The 15,378-nt window shown below is 46.0% G+C and overlaps 1 protein-coding gene across 1 annotated transcript in view; it reads right to left on the minus strand.

The window, feature by feature from the left end:
* The window catches only part of LOC127915622 (pleckstrin homology domain-containing family D member 1-like), a 38,368-nt gene extending 26,773 nt beyond the window's left edge, over nt 1-11,595 (minus strand). The window contains 2 exon segments of the mRNA XM_052495842.1: nt 7,934-11,284; nt 11,408-11,595. Coding sequence (XP_052351802.1) covers nt 7,934-8,088 — 155 coding nt within the window. The 5' untranslated portion in view covers nt 8,089-11,284; nt 11,408-11,595.
* Between the last annotated feature and the right edge of the window lie 3,783 nt (nt 11,596-15,378).

Consider the following 15,378-nt stretch of genomic DNA (forward strand, 5'->3'; position numbering starts at 1 on the left):
CATATAATGTCCAGGGTATAACCCAGCCTGGTGGAACCAGCCTGATCACCATATAATGTCCTGGGTATAACCTAGCCTGGTGTGAACCAGCCTGATCACCATATAATGTCCAGGGTATAACCCAGCCTGGTGTGAACCAGCCTGATCACCATATAATGTCCAGGGTATAACCTAGCCTGATGGAACCAGCCTGAGCACCATATAATGTCCAGGGTATAACCTAGCCTGATGGAACCAGCCTGATCACCATATAATGTCCAGGGTATAACCTAGCCTGATGGAACCAGCCTGATCACCATATAATGTCCAGGGTATAACCTAGCCTGATGGAACCAGCCTGATCACCATATAATGTCCAGGGTATAACCTAGCCTGGTGGAACCAGCCTGATCACCATATAATGTCCAGGGTATAACCTAGCCTGGTGGAACCAGCCTGATCACCATAGAATGTCCAGGGTATAACCTAGCCTGGTGGAACCAGCCTAATCACCATATAATGTCCAGGGTATAACCAGCCTGATCACCATATAATGTCCAGGGTATAACCTAGCCTGGTGGAACCAGCCTGATCACAATATAATGTCCAGGGTATAACCTAGCCTGGTGGAACCAGCCTGATCACCATATAATGTCCAGGGTATAACCTAGCCTGGTGGGAACCAGCCTGATCACCATATAATGACCAGGGTATAACCTAGCCTGGTGGAAACCAGCCTGATCACCATATAATGTCCAGGGTATAACCCAGCCTGGTGGAACCAGCCTGATCACCATATAATGTCCAGGGTATAACCTAGCCTGGTGGAACCAGCCTGATCACCATAGAATGTCCAGGGTATAACCTAGCCTGGTGGAACCAGCCTGATCACCATATAATGTCCAGGGTATAACCTAGCCTGGTGGAACCAGCCTGATCACCATATAATGTCCAGGTTATAACCCAGCCTGGTGGAACCAGCCTGATCACCATATAATGTCCTAGGTATAACCTAGCCTGGTGGAACCAGCCTGATCACCATATAATGTCCAGGGTATAACCCAGCCTGGTGGAACCAGCCTGATCACCATATAATGTCCAGGGTATAACCCAGCCTGGTGGAACCAGCCTGATCACCATATAATGTCCAGGGTATAACCCAGCCTGGTGGAACCAGCCTGATCACCATATAATGTCCAGGGTATAACCCAGCCTGGTGGAACCAGCCTGATCACCATATAATGTCCAGGGTATAACCTAGCCTGATGGAACCAGCCTGATCACCATATAATGTCCAGGGTATAACCTAGCCTGGTGGAACCAGCCTGATCACCATATAATGTCCAGGGTATAACCTAGCCTGGTGGAACCAGCCTGATCACCATATAATGTCCAGGGTATAACCTAGCCTGATGGAACCAGCCTGATCACCATATAATGTCCAGGATATAACCTAGCCTGGTGGAACCAGCCTGATCACCATATAATGTCCAGGGTAGAACCAGCCTGATCCCCATATAATGTCCAGGGTATAACAGCCTTGATAGCCTGGTGGAACCAGCCTGATCACCATATAATGTCCAGGGTAGAACCAGCCTGATCCCCATATAATGTCCAGGGTATAACCCAGCCTGATGGAACCAGCCTGATCACCATATAATGTCCAGGGTATAACCTAGCCTGATGGAACCAGCCTGATCACCATATAATGTCCAGGGTATAACCCAGCCTGGTGGAACCAGCCTGATCACCATATGATGTCCAGGGTATAACCAGCCTGGTGGAACCAGCCTGAACACCATATAATGTCCAGGGTATAACCCAGCCTGATGGAACCAGCCTGATCACCATATAATGTCCAGGGTATAACCTAGCCTGGTGGAACCAGCCTGATCACCATATCATGTCCAGGGTATAACCTAGCCTGGTGTAAACCAGCCTGATCACCATATAATGTCCAGGGTATAACCCAGCCTGGTGGAACCAGCCTGATCACCATATAATGTCCAGGGTATAACCCAGCCTGGTGGAACCAGCCTGATCACCATATAATGTCCAGGGTATAACCCAGCCTGATGGAACCAGCCTGATCACCATATAATGTCCAGGGTATAACCCAGCCTGGTGGAACCAGCCTGATCACCATATAATGTCCAGGGTATAACCTAGCCTGGTGGAACCAGCCTGATCACCATATAATGTCCAGGGTATAACCCAGCCTGGTGGAACCAGCCTGATCACCATATAATGTCCAGGGTATAACCTAGCCTGGTGGAACCAGCCTGATCACCATATAATGTCCAGGGTATAACCCAGCCTGGTGGAACCAGCCTGATCACCATATAATGTCCAGGGTATAACCTAGCCTGGTGGAACCAGCCTGATCACCATATAATGTCCAGGGTATAACATAGCCTGGTGGAACCAGCCTGATCACCATATAATGTCCAGGGTATAACCCAGCCTGGTGGAACCAGCCTGATCACCATATAATGTCCAGGGTATAACCTAGCCTGGTGGAACCAGCCTGATCACCATATAATGTCCAGGGTATAACCCAGCCTGGTGGAACCAGCCTGATCACCATATAATGTCCAGGGTATAACCTAGCCTGGTGGAACCAGCCTGATCACCATATAATGTCCAGGGTATAACCCAGCCTGATGGAACCAGCCTGATCACCATATAATGTCCAGGGTATAACCTAGCCTGATGGAACCAGCCTGATCACCATATAATGTCCAGGGTATAACCAGCCTGATCACCATATAATGTCCAGGGTATAACCCAGCCTGGTGGAACCAGCCTGATCACCATATAATGTCCAGGGTATAACCAGCCTGATCACCATATAATGTCCAGGGTATAACCTAGCCTGATGGAACCAGCCTGATCACCATATAATGTCCAGGGTATAACCCAGCCTGGTGGAACCAGCCTGATCACCATATAATGTCCAGGGTATAACCAGCCTGGTGGAACCAGCCTGATCACCATATAATGACCAGGGTATAACCCAGCCTGCTGGAACCAGCCTGATCACCATATAATGTCCAGGGTATAACCTAGCCTGGTGGAACCAGCCTGATCACTATATAATGTCCAGGGTATAACCCAGCCTGGTGGAACCAGCCTGATCACCATATAATGTCCAGGGTATAACATAGCCTGGTGGAACCAGCCTGATCACCATATAATGTCCAGGGTATAACCCAGCCTGGTGGAACCAGCCTGATCACCATATAATGTCCAGGGTATAACCTAGCCTGGTGGAACCAGCCTGATCACTATATAATGTCCAGGGTATAACCTAGCCTGGTGTAAACCAGCCTGATCACCATATAATGTCCAGGGTATAACCTAGCCTCATGGAACCAGCCTGATCACCATATAATGTCCAGGATATAACCCAGCCTGGTGGAACCAGCCTGATCACCATATAATGTCCAGGGTATAACCTAGCATGGTAGAACCAGCCTGATCACCATATAATGTCCAGGGTATAACCTAGCCTGGTGGAACCAGCCTGATCACCATATAATGTCCAGGGTATAACCCAGCCTGGTGGAACCAGCCTGATCACCATATAATGTCCAGGGTATAACCTAGCCTGGTGGAACCAGCCTGATCACCATATAATGTCCAGGGTATAACCTAGCCTGGTGGAACCAGCCTGATCACCATATAATGTCCAGGGTATAACCCAGCCTGGTGGAACCAGCCTGATCACCATATAATGTCCAGGGTATAACCAGCCTGATCACCATATAATGTCCAGGGTATAACCCAGCCTGGTGGAACCAGCCTGATCACCATATAATGTCCAGGGTATAACCTAGCCTGGTGGAACCAGCCTGATCACCATATAATGTCCAGGGTATAACCTAGCCTGGTGGAACCAGCCTGATCACCATATAATGTCCAGGGTATAACCCAGCCTGGTGGAACCAGCCTGATCACCATATAATGTCCAGGGTATAACCTAGCCTGGTGGGAACCAGCCTGATCACCATATAATGTCCAGGGTATAACCTAGCCTGGTGGAACCAACCTGATCACCATATAATGTCCAGGGTATAACCTAGCCTGATGGAACCAGCCTGATCACCATATAATGTCCAGGGTATAACCTAGCCTGGTGGAACCAGCCTGATCACCATATAATGTCCAGGGTATAACCTAGCATGGTAGAACCAGCCTGATCACCATATAATGTCCAGGGTATAACCTAGCCTGGTGGAACCAACCTGATCACCATATAATGTCCAGGGTATAACCTAGCCTGGTAGAACCAGCCTGATCACCATATAATGTCCAGGGTATAACCTAGCCTGATGGAACCAGGCCTGATCACCATATAATGTCCAGGGTATAACCAGCCTGGTGGAACCAGCCTGATCACCATATAATGTCCAGGGTATAACCTAGCCTGGTGGAACCAGCCTGATCACCATATAATGTCCAGGATATAACCTAGCCTGATGGAACCAGCCTGATCACCATATAATGTCCAGGGTATAACCTAGCCTGGTGGGAACCAGCCTGATCACCATATAATGTCCAGGGTATAACCTAGCCTGATGGAACCAGCCTGATCACCATATAATGTCCAGGGTATAACCCAGCCTGGTGGAACCAGCCTGATCACCATATAATGTCCAGGGTATAACCCAGCCTGGTGGAACCAGCCTGATCACCATATAATGTCCAGGGTATAACCCAGCCTGGTGGAACCAGCCTGATCACCATATAATGCCCATATAATTCTGTTTTACATTTTTAATAAACTGAGGGATCTTACAGATAATTGTAAATGTGGGTTACAGAGATGAGGTAGTCATTCAAAAATCATGTTAAACACCATTATTGCACACAGAGTGAGTCCATGTAACTTATTACGTGACTAGTTAAGCACATTTTTACTCCTGAACTTATTTAGGCTTGACATAACAAAGGGTATGAATACTGATTGAATCAAGACATTTCAGCTTTTCATTTTTTATTAATTTGTAAAATATTTGATAAAACAGAATTTCAACTTTGACATTATGGGTTATTGTGGGTAGACCAGTGATGAAAAAAAAAATACAAATCTACATTTGATCCAAACAAAATGTGTAAAAAGTCGAGGGGTGTGAATACTTTCTGAAGGGAAAGCAGTATCTGCACATTAGCTATGATGTCTTTGTTTAATGCCGATACGGCGTGGAATGTTTTATTGATGCGATAGTGCTATTCTGTGTAAGGCTAAGTGGTACGTGGGGATCCAAGGACAAACAGGACTCGGTTGTTCCGATTGTTGATCATAGATAGCACTTAATGTAGTGCGGGAAAATCATGATGGATCTGAGCCAAGGGTTTGACTGTGAGCTTTTATCATGGCAGAAGTAGAGCACAACAGATTATTCTATTTGGGGGGACGAAGACAGTACTGAACTTGGAAGAGACCCGATCCCACAGCAGCCCAGTTGTCAGAGAGGAAATGGAACCATATTGTAGTTACTCAACAATACTCCACATATTGTAGTTACTCCACAACACTAACCTGATTGAACATTACATATTGTAGTTACTCAACAATACTCCACATATTGTAGTTACTCCACAATACTCCACATATTGTAGTTACTCCACAATACTAACCTGATTGAACATTACATATTGTAGTTACTCAACAATACTCCACATATTGTAGTTACTCAACAATACTCCACATATTGCAGTTACTCCACAATACTAACCTGATTGAACATTACATATTGTAGTTACTCAACAATACTCCACATATTGTAGTTACTCAACAATACTCCACATATTGTAGTTACTCCACAATACTAACCTGATTGAACATTACATATTGTAGTTACTCAACAATACTCCACATATTGTAGTTACTCAACAATACTCCACATATTGTAGTTACTCCACAATACTAACCTGATTGAACATTACATATTGTAGTTACTCAACAATACTCCACATATTGTAGTTACTCCACAACACTAACCTGATTGAACATCAGATATTGTAGTTACTCCACAATACTCCACATATTGTAGTTACTCAACAACACTAACCTGATTGAACATTACATATTGTAGTTACTCAACAATACTCCACATATTGTAGTTACTCAACAATACTCCACATATTGTAGTTACTCAACAATACTCCACATATTGTAGTTACTCCACAATACTCCACATATTGTAGTTACTCCACAATACTAACCTGATTGAACATTACATATTGTAGTTACTCCACAATACTCCACATATTGTAGTTACTCAACAATACTCCACATATTGTAGTTACTCAACAATACTCCACATATTGTAGTTACTCCACAATACTAACCTGATTGAACATTACATATTGTAGTTACTCAACAATACTCCACATATTGTAGTTACTCAACAATACTCCACATATTGTAGTTACTCAACAATACTAACCTGATTGAACATTACATATTGTAGTTACTCAACAATACTCCACATATTGTAGTTACTCCACAATACTAACCTGATTGAACATTACATATTGTAGTTACTCAACAATACTCCACATATTGTAGTTACTCAACAATACTCCACATATTGTAGTTACTCCACAATACTCCACATATTGTAGTTACTCAACAACACTAACCTGATTGAACATAACATATTGTAGTTACTCAACAATACTCCACATATTGTAGTTACTCAACAATACTCCACATATTGTAGTTACTCCACAATACTCCACATATTGTAGTTACTCCACAATACTAACCTGATTGAACATTACATATTGTAGTTACTCCACAATACTCCACATATTGTAGTTACTCCACAATACTCCACATATTGTAGTTACTCAACAATACTCCACATATTGTAGTTACTCCACAATACTCCACATATTGTAGTTACTCCACAATACTAACCTGATTGAACATTACATATTGTAGTTACTCCACAATACTCCACATATTGTAGTTACTCCACAATACTCCACATATTGTAGTTACTCCACAATACTAACCTGATTGAACATTACATATTGTAGTTACTCCACAATACTAACCTGATTGAACATTATGTCCTGAATACAAAGTGTTATGTTTGGGGCAAATCAAACAAAAACAAATGACTAAATACCACTCTTCATATTTTCAAGCATGGTGGTGGTGGCTGCATCATGTTAAGAGTTTTTCGGGGATGAAAATGCACAGGCCAAATCCTAAGGGAAAACCCAGTTCAGTCTGCTTTCCAACAGACACTGGGAAACAAATGGCTGTCTAGCAATAATCAACAACCAAATTTGACAAGAGTTTGAAGAATTTTTTTAAGAATCATTTGCAAATATTGTACCATCAAGGTGTGCAATGTTCTTAGAGATTTACCCAGAAAGACCCACAGCGGTGGTTGTCGCTGCCAAAGGTGAATCTAACATCTATCGAGGGGGATGAACACTTATCTAATCAAGATATATTCGTGTTTTTTAACCTCAGGGACTATGCTGTTGTCTAAAATGCCTTTTTTTTGTACACGATTGAAGTTGTTCATCTGTAAACCAAAGTTAACATTGTCATTCCCCCCTTCTATATACACTGCCAGTACTTGTGTCACCATGTCAGGCCCTACCTACTGCTAGGTAGAAATAACTAGGCAGGCCATACCTACTGCTAGGTAGAAATAACTAGGCAGGCCCTACCTACTGCTAGGTAGAAATAACTAGGCAGGCCCTACCTACTGCTAGGTAGAAATAACTAGGCAGGCCCTACCTACTGCTAGGTAGAAATAACTAGGCAGGCCATACCTACTGCTAGGTAGAAATAACTAGGCAGGCCATACCTACTGCTAGGTAGAAATAACTAGGCAGGCCCTACCTGCTGCTAGGTAGAATTAACTAGGCAGGCCCTACCTGCTGCTAGGTAGAATTAACTAGACAGGTGATAATGCCCTACCTGCGGGACCACTTGGCGGAGGACCGTCCGAAGGGCCTCTTCCAGAGCACCCCATGCAGCTGCACCTTGGTGCTAATGTCCAGCACTTCAGAGTCTGTCTGATCCATGGATGTCCAGTAGGAGAAGAGAGAGGGTTTGGAGGACGAGGAGAACATCGCTAACCCTCCTAACCCTTCCACAGAGGGGCGTGGAGTTGGACAAAATATCAATGGAACAAAAATAGAAATGAGGAATTAGGAAGTACACACACACACACACACCCAATAACACACACACACACACAAACACACACAGTTGTGGACACGACACACACTCACAGACAAAGTAACACACACATCCTGATACCAAACTCAGCGGGGTGGAATGATCAAGCTGCCAATACATCAGCATCAGCTGGAGGCAGACTACTGGACAGAGAGGAGGGGCAGAGAGGATGAAGAGAGAAGGGTGAGGGAGGGCAGGAGAGAGAGTGGGGGAGGGCAAGAGAGAGAGAGAGAGAGAGGGCAGGAGAGAGAGAGAGTGGGGGAGGGCAGGAGAGAGAGAGAGTGGGGGAGGGCAGGAGAGAGAGAGAGTGGGGGAGGGCAGGAGAGAGAGTGAGGGCAGGAGAGGAGAGAGAGTGAGGGCAGGAGAGAGAGAGTGAGGGCAGGAGAGAGAGAGTGAGGGCAGGAGAGAGAGTGAGGGCAGGAGAGAGAGTGAGGGCAGGAGAGAGAGAGTGAGGGCAGGAGAGAGAGAGTGAGGGCAGGAGAGAGAGAGAGAGTGGGGGAGGGCAGGAGAGAGAGAGAGTGAGGGCAGGAGAGAGAGAGAGAGAGTGGGGTAGGGCAGGAGAGAGAGACAGGGCAGGAGAGAGAGAGGGGGGGCAGGAGAGAGAGTGGGGTAGGGCAGGAGAGAGAGGGCAGGAGAGAGAGAGAGAGGCAGAGAGTGAGAGAGAGCGGCAGAGGCTTTAGAAATTAGTTTTAGTAAATCTGTTGCTAGGTCAATACATCCCTGTCATCTATCTCTCTCTCTCTCTCTGAGCAGCTTCCTGTAGAGAACAAAGTAGGGCAGGCATGTATCCCAAATGGCACTATTCTAATGTTGACCAGGGCTCGTAGGAGTGTAAACTGATGCTTGACAAGAACACGCACACTCTACTTTCTAGCAAAGAGCATGTTACATAGTAAAATGGAGATTGCGATATGCTATGGGTAAACTTACTGTGGTGTTAAAGATGTATACATCTGAATGGTTATAGCATGTATGCATATTTAGTGTGTGTGTTTTAATGGACAGGGTGTTCAAATCTATATGTCTCTGCAGCCATCCTATATGACCGCTATGGGGATTTGATGATGTTGATGAGGACAAGGCTGGAGATCACTCTGTCATGCTGATTGAGTTTGAATAACAGACTGGAAGCTTCAAAAGGAGGGTTGTGCTTGGAATCATTGTTCTTCCTCTGTCAACCATGGTTACCTGCAAGGAAACACGTGCCGTCATCATTGCTTTGCACAAAAATGGCTTAAAAGGCAAGGATATTGCTGCCAGTAAGATTGCACCTAAATCAACCATTTATCAGATCATCAAGAACTTAAAGGAGAGCGGTTCAATTGTTGTGAAGAAGACTTCAGGGCGTCCAAGAATGTCCAGCAAGCGCCAGGACCGTCTCCTAAAGTTTATTCAGCTGTGGGATCGGGGCACCACTAGTACAGAGCTGCTCAGGAATGGCAGCAGGCAGGTGTGAGTGCATCTGCACACACAGTGAGGTGAAGGCTTTTGGAGGATGGCCTGGTGTCAAGAAGAGCAGCAAAGAAGTCACTTCTCTCCAGGAAAAACATCAGGGACAGACTGATATTCTGCAAAAGGTACAGGGCTTGGACTGCTGAGGACTGGGGTAAAGTCATTTTCTCTGATGAATCCCCTTTCCGATTGTTTGGGGCATCCGGATAAAAGCTTGTCTGGAGAAGACAAGGTGAGCGCTACCATCGGTCCTGTGTCATGCCAACAGTAAAGCATCCCTGAGACCATTCACGTGTGGGGTTGCTTCTCAGCCAAGGGAGTGGGCTCACTCACAATTTTGCCTAAGAACACAGCCATGAATAAAGAATGGTACCAACACATCCTCCGAGAGCAACTTCTCTCAACCATCCAGGAACAGTTTGGTGACGAACAATGCCTTTTCCAGCATGATGGAGCACCTTCGACACAAGGCAAAAGTGGTAACTAAGTGGCTCGGGGAACAAAACATTGATATTTTGGGTCCATGGTCAGGAAACTCCCCCGACCTTAAAACCATTGACAACTTGTTGTCAATTCTTAAAGATGCGGGTAAACAAAAATCCACAAATTCTGACAAACTCCAAGAATTGATTATGCAAGAATGGGCTGCCATCAGTCAGGATGTGGCCCAGAAGTTAATTGAATGGGCTGCCATCAGTCAGGATGTGGCCCAGAAGTTAATTGAATGGGCTGCCATCAGTCAGGATGTGGCCCAGAAGTTAATTGAATGGGCTGCCATCAGTCAGGATGTGGCCCAGAAGTTAATTGAATGGGCTGCCATCAGTCAGGATGTGGCCCAGAAGTTAATTGAATGGGCTGCCATCAGTCAGGATGTGGCCCAGAAGTTAATTGAATGGGCTGCCATCAGTCAGAATGTGGCCCAGAAGTTAATTGACAGCATGCCAGGGCGGATTGCAGAGTTCTTGAAAAAGAGGGTCAACACTGCAAATATGGACTCTGCATCAACTTCATGTAATTGTCAATAAAAGCCTTTGACACTTATGAAATGCTTGTAATTATACTTCAGTATTCCATAGTAACATCTGACAAAAACATCTAAAGACACTGAAGCATCAAACTTTTGGCCACAACTGTACATACCGTAGGCTTAATGACAGCGGTGGAGAAAGTACCCAACTGTCATACTTGAGTAAAAGTAAAGATACCTTAATAGAAAATGACTCAAGTAAAAGTCACCCAGTAATATTCTACTTGAGTAAAAGTCTAAAAGCATTTGGTTTAAAATATACTTCAGTATGAAAAGTCAAAAGTATAAACAATTTCAAATTTCTTAACATTTATGGCACCAGAACACATAGGTAGGGCCTGCCTTTCAACATGGGTGTCCTGGTCACGTCTGGTGTGGGTGGACCAAATCAACCTGCGTGTCCTGGTCACGTCTGGTGTGGGTGGACCAAATCAACCTGCGTGTCCTGGTCACGTCTGGTGTGGGTGGACCAAATCAACCTGCGTGTCCTGGTCACGTCTGGTGTGGGTGGACCAAATCAACCTGCGTGTCCTGGTCGCGTCTGGTGTGGGTGGACCAAATCAACCCGCGTGTCCTGGTCGCGTCTGGTGTGGGTGGACCAAATCAACCTGCGTGTCCTGGTCACGTCTGTTGTAGGTGGACTAAATCAAGGGTGTCCTGGTCGCGTCTGGTGTGGGTGGACTAAATCAAGGGTGTCCTGGTCGCGTCTGGTGTGGGTGGACCAAATCAACCCGCGTGTCCTGGTCGCGTCTGGTGTGGGTGGACCAAATCAACCTGCGTGTCCTGGTCGCGTCTGGTGTGGGTGGACCAAATCAACCCGCGTGTCCTGGTCGCGTCTGGTGTGGGTGGACCAAATCAACCTGCGTGTCCTGGTCGCGTCTGGTGTGGGTGGACCAAATCAACCCGCATGTCCTGGTCACGTCTGTTGTAGGTGGACTAAATCAAGGGTGTCCTGGTCGCGTCTGGTGTGGGTGGACTAAATCAAGGGTGTCCTGGTCGCGTCTGTTGTAGGTGGACTAAATCAAGGGTGTCCTGGTCGCGTCTGGTGTGGGTGGACTAAATCAAGGGTGTCCTGGTCGCGTCTGGTGTGGGTGGACTAAATCAAGGGTGTCCTGGTCGCGTCTGGTGTGGGTGGACTAAATCAAGGGTGTCCTGGTCGCGTCTGGTGTGGGTGGACTAAATCAAGGGTGTGGGTGGACTAAATCAAGGGTGTCCTGGTCGTCTGGTCTGGTGTCCTGGTGGACTAAATCAACCTGGGTGTCCTGGTCGCGTCTGGTGTGGGTGGACCAAATCAAGGGTGTCCTGGTCGCGTCTGGTGTGGGTGGACTAAATCAAGGGTGTCCTGGTCGCGTCTGGTGTGGGTGGACTAAATCAAGGGTGTCCTGGTCGCGTCTGGTGTGGGTGGACTAAATCAAGGGTGTCCTGGTCGCGTCTGGTGTGGGTGGACTAAATCAACATGGGTGTCCTGGTCGCGTCTGGTGTGGGTGGACCAAAGCAACCCGCATGTACTGGTCACGCCTGGTGTGGGTGGACTAAATCAACCTGTGCACGATGGCGGACGAGCGGTACGGTCAGCACGTAAGGTTTAGTAACCGGGTGGTAGCCCGCTAGTGGATGGCTATTTAGCCTCTCTGTGTTAGTGGTGGCTGTTTAACAGTCTGATGGCCCTGAGATAGAAGCTGTTTTTCAGTCTCTCGGTCCCAGCCTTGATGCACCTGTACTGACCTCGCCTTTTGGATGATAGCGGGGTGAACAGGCAGTGGCTCTGTGGTTGATGTCCTTGATGATATTTTTGGCCTTCCTGTGACATCGGGTGCTGTAGGTGTCCTGGAGGGCAGGTAGTTTGCCCCCGGTGATGCGTTGGGCAGACCTCACCACCCTCTGGAGAGCCCTGCGTGGCCAGTTGTGGGATAGCTCAGGGGTGGGTTTGATCTGGCCAGGACAGGTGACCAAACAGTCAGAGTCGGGACACATTGACACCCATTCATTTTTATTTATTTAAATAAATCATAAAAACACAGTTTTGCAACAGATTGAACTTTTCACTATCAACAGATGGAAAAATGTCAGACTCCTTATGGAATGATCACATGACCCGAAGCATGATGTCTACTGCTAACCCCTGATGCCCCTCAACTCTCTCACACACACACACACACACACACACACACACACACACACACACACACACACACACACACACACACACACACACCTTTCGACTAGAACCAAGAAGCTTCAAGAGATATTATTATTTATTATTACATTACTATTTCACTAAGAACCAGTAGGGAGAATATCCCTTTAGAACAGACTTAGTTTGGTTCCGTGAAATCTCGTGAATAAAAAAAAAAACCTGTCTGCAGCTGAAGGTACTGCACGCACAACCACCTCCACAACCACAGAAGAAGAGAAGAGAGAGGGAATAACTGGGCCCAAAATCTGTCTTCTCCAGCAGGTGGTGTTTCGTATAAAAATGTTTCACTCACTAAACCAGGAGATTTTGTACAGAGGTTAATGAGTGTTAAATTTGGCTTAAAACAACAACAACAAAAAATATATAAGGCTTATTTTCAACGTGTGGTTTATTTGATCGAATAGGGGCATTGAGTGGCATCTCTTTCAATTGTTAGAGATGCCACTCAACCACCTGGTCAATATAATGGATAACTCTCGTGTGGGTAGACACGGAACACCAGAGCTCACAAAATGAACATGCTTATTGCTGAGATTTTATAACATTGATAAAACGACAGAAGATAAATTAAAAGCAAATCGAAAAAAAAAAAAGAAAAAAAAACCTAAAGTCATTACATCACAACTGCTGTTTTGTTTGACCCAAATGCAAATAACTAAGTCCCTCTTCACAGACAGACACTAGGTGATCCAGACAAAGCTATGAGTCTGAACATCTACCGACGACTGTCTGTTGGTCTACACTCCATGTTACTGGTCCCTCAGTTCAGAGTTCATTATAATGCATCCCTTGGTCTGACTACTAACTGAACAATGTCAAGTACCCTAAAATCACCCAGTCCTCCACCATTAAATAGACCAGTACCCAGGCCTCCACCATTAAATAGACCAGTACCCAGGCCTCCACCATTAAATAGAGCAGTACCCAGTCTACCACCATCAAATAGACCAGTACCCAGTCTACCACCATCAAATAGACCAGTACCCAGTCTACCACCATTAAATAGACCAGTACCCAGGCTTCCACCATTAAATAGACCAGTACCCAGGCCTCCACCATTAAATAGACCAGTACCCAGGCCTCCACCATTAAATAGACCAGTACCCAGTCCTCCACCATTAAATAGACCAGTACCCAGGCCTCCACCATTAAATAGACCAGTACCCAGGCCTCCACCATTAAATAGACCAGTACCCAGTCTACCACCATCAAATAGACCAGTACCCAGTCCTCCACCATTAAATAGACCAGTACCCAGTCTACCACCATCAAATAGACCAGTACCCAGTCTACCACCATCAAATAGACCAGCACCCAGTCCTCCACCATTAAATAGACCAGTACCCAGGCCTCCACCATTAAATAGACCAGTACCCAGGCCTCCACCATTAAATAGACCAGTACCCAGGCCTCCACCATTAAATAGACCAGTACCCAGGCCTCCACCATTAAATAGACCAGTACCCAGTCCTCCACCATTAAATAGACCAGCACCCAGTCTACTACCATTAAATAGACCAGTACCCAGTCTACCACCATCAAATAGACCAGTACCCAGTCTACCACCATCAAATAGACCAGTACCCAGTCTACCACCATCAAATAGACCAGTACCCAGTCTACCACCATCAAATAGACCAGTACCCAGGCCTCCACCATCAAATAGACCAGTACCCAGTCTACCACCATCAAATAGACCAGTACCCAGTCTACCACCATCAAATAGACCAGTACCCAGTCCTCCACCATCAAATAGACCAGTACCCAGTCTACCACCATTAAATAGACCAGTACCCAGTCTACCACCATCAAATAGACCAGCACCCAGTCTACCACCATCAAATAGACCAATACCCAGTCTACCACCATTAAATAGACCAGTACCCAGGCCTCCACCATTAAATAGACCAGTACCCAGGCCTCCACCATCAAATAGACCAGTACCCAGTCTACCACCATCAAATAGACCAGTACCCAGTCCTCCACCATCAAATAGACCAGTACCCAGTCTACCACCATCAAATAGACCAGTACCCAGTCTACCACCATCAAATAGACCAGTACCCAGTCCTCCACCATCAAATAGACCAATACCCAGTCTACCACCATTAAATAGACCAGTACCCAGGCCTCCACCATTAAATAGACCAGTACCCAGTCTACCACCATCAAATAGACCAGTACCCAGTCCTCCACCATCAAATAGACCAGTACCCAGTCTACCACCATCAAATAGACCAGTACCCAGGCCTCCACCATTAAATAGACCAGTACCCAGGCCTCCACCATTAAATAGACCAGTACCCAGGCCTCCACCATCAAATAGACCAGTACCCAGTCTACCACCATCAAATAGACCAGTACCCAGTCTACCACCATCAAATAGACCAGTACCCAGGCCTCCACCATTAAATAGACCAGTACCCAGGCCTCCACCATTAAATAGACCAGTACCCAGTCTACCACCATCAAATAGACCAGTACCCAGTCTACCACCATTAAATA

This window comes from Oncorhynchus keta, chromosome 35, assembly GCF_023373465.1.
Source record: "Oncorhynchus keta strain PuntledgeMale-10-30-2019 chromosome 35, Oket_V2, whole genome shotgun sequence".
NCBI lineage: Eukaryota > Metazoa > Chordata > Actinopteri > Salmoniformes > Salmonidae > Oncorhynchus > Oncorhynchus keta.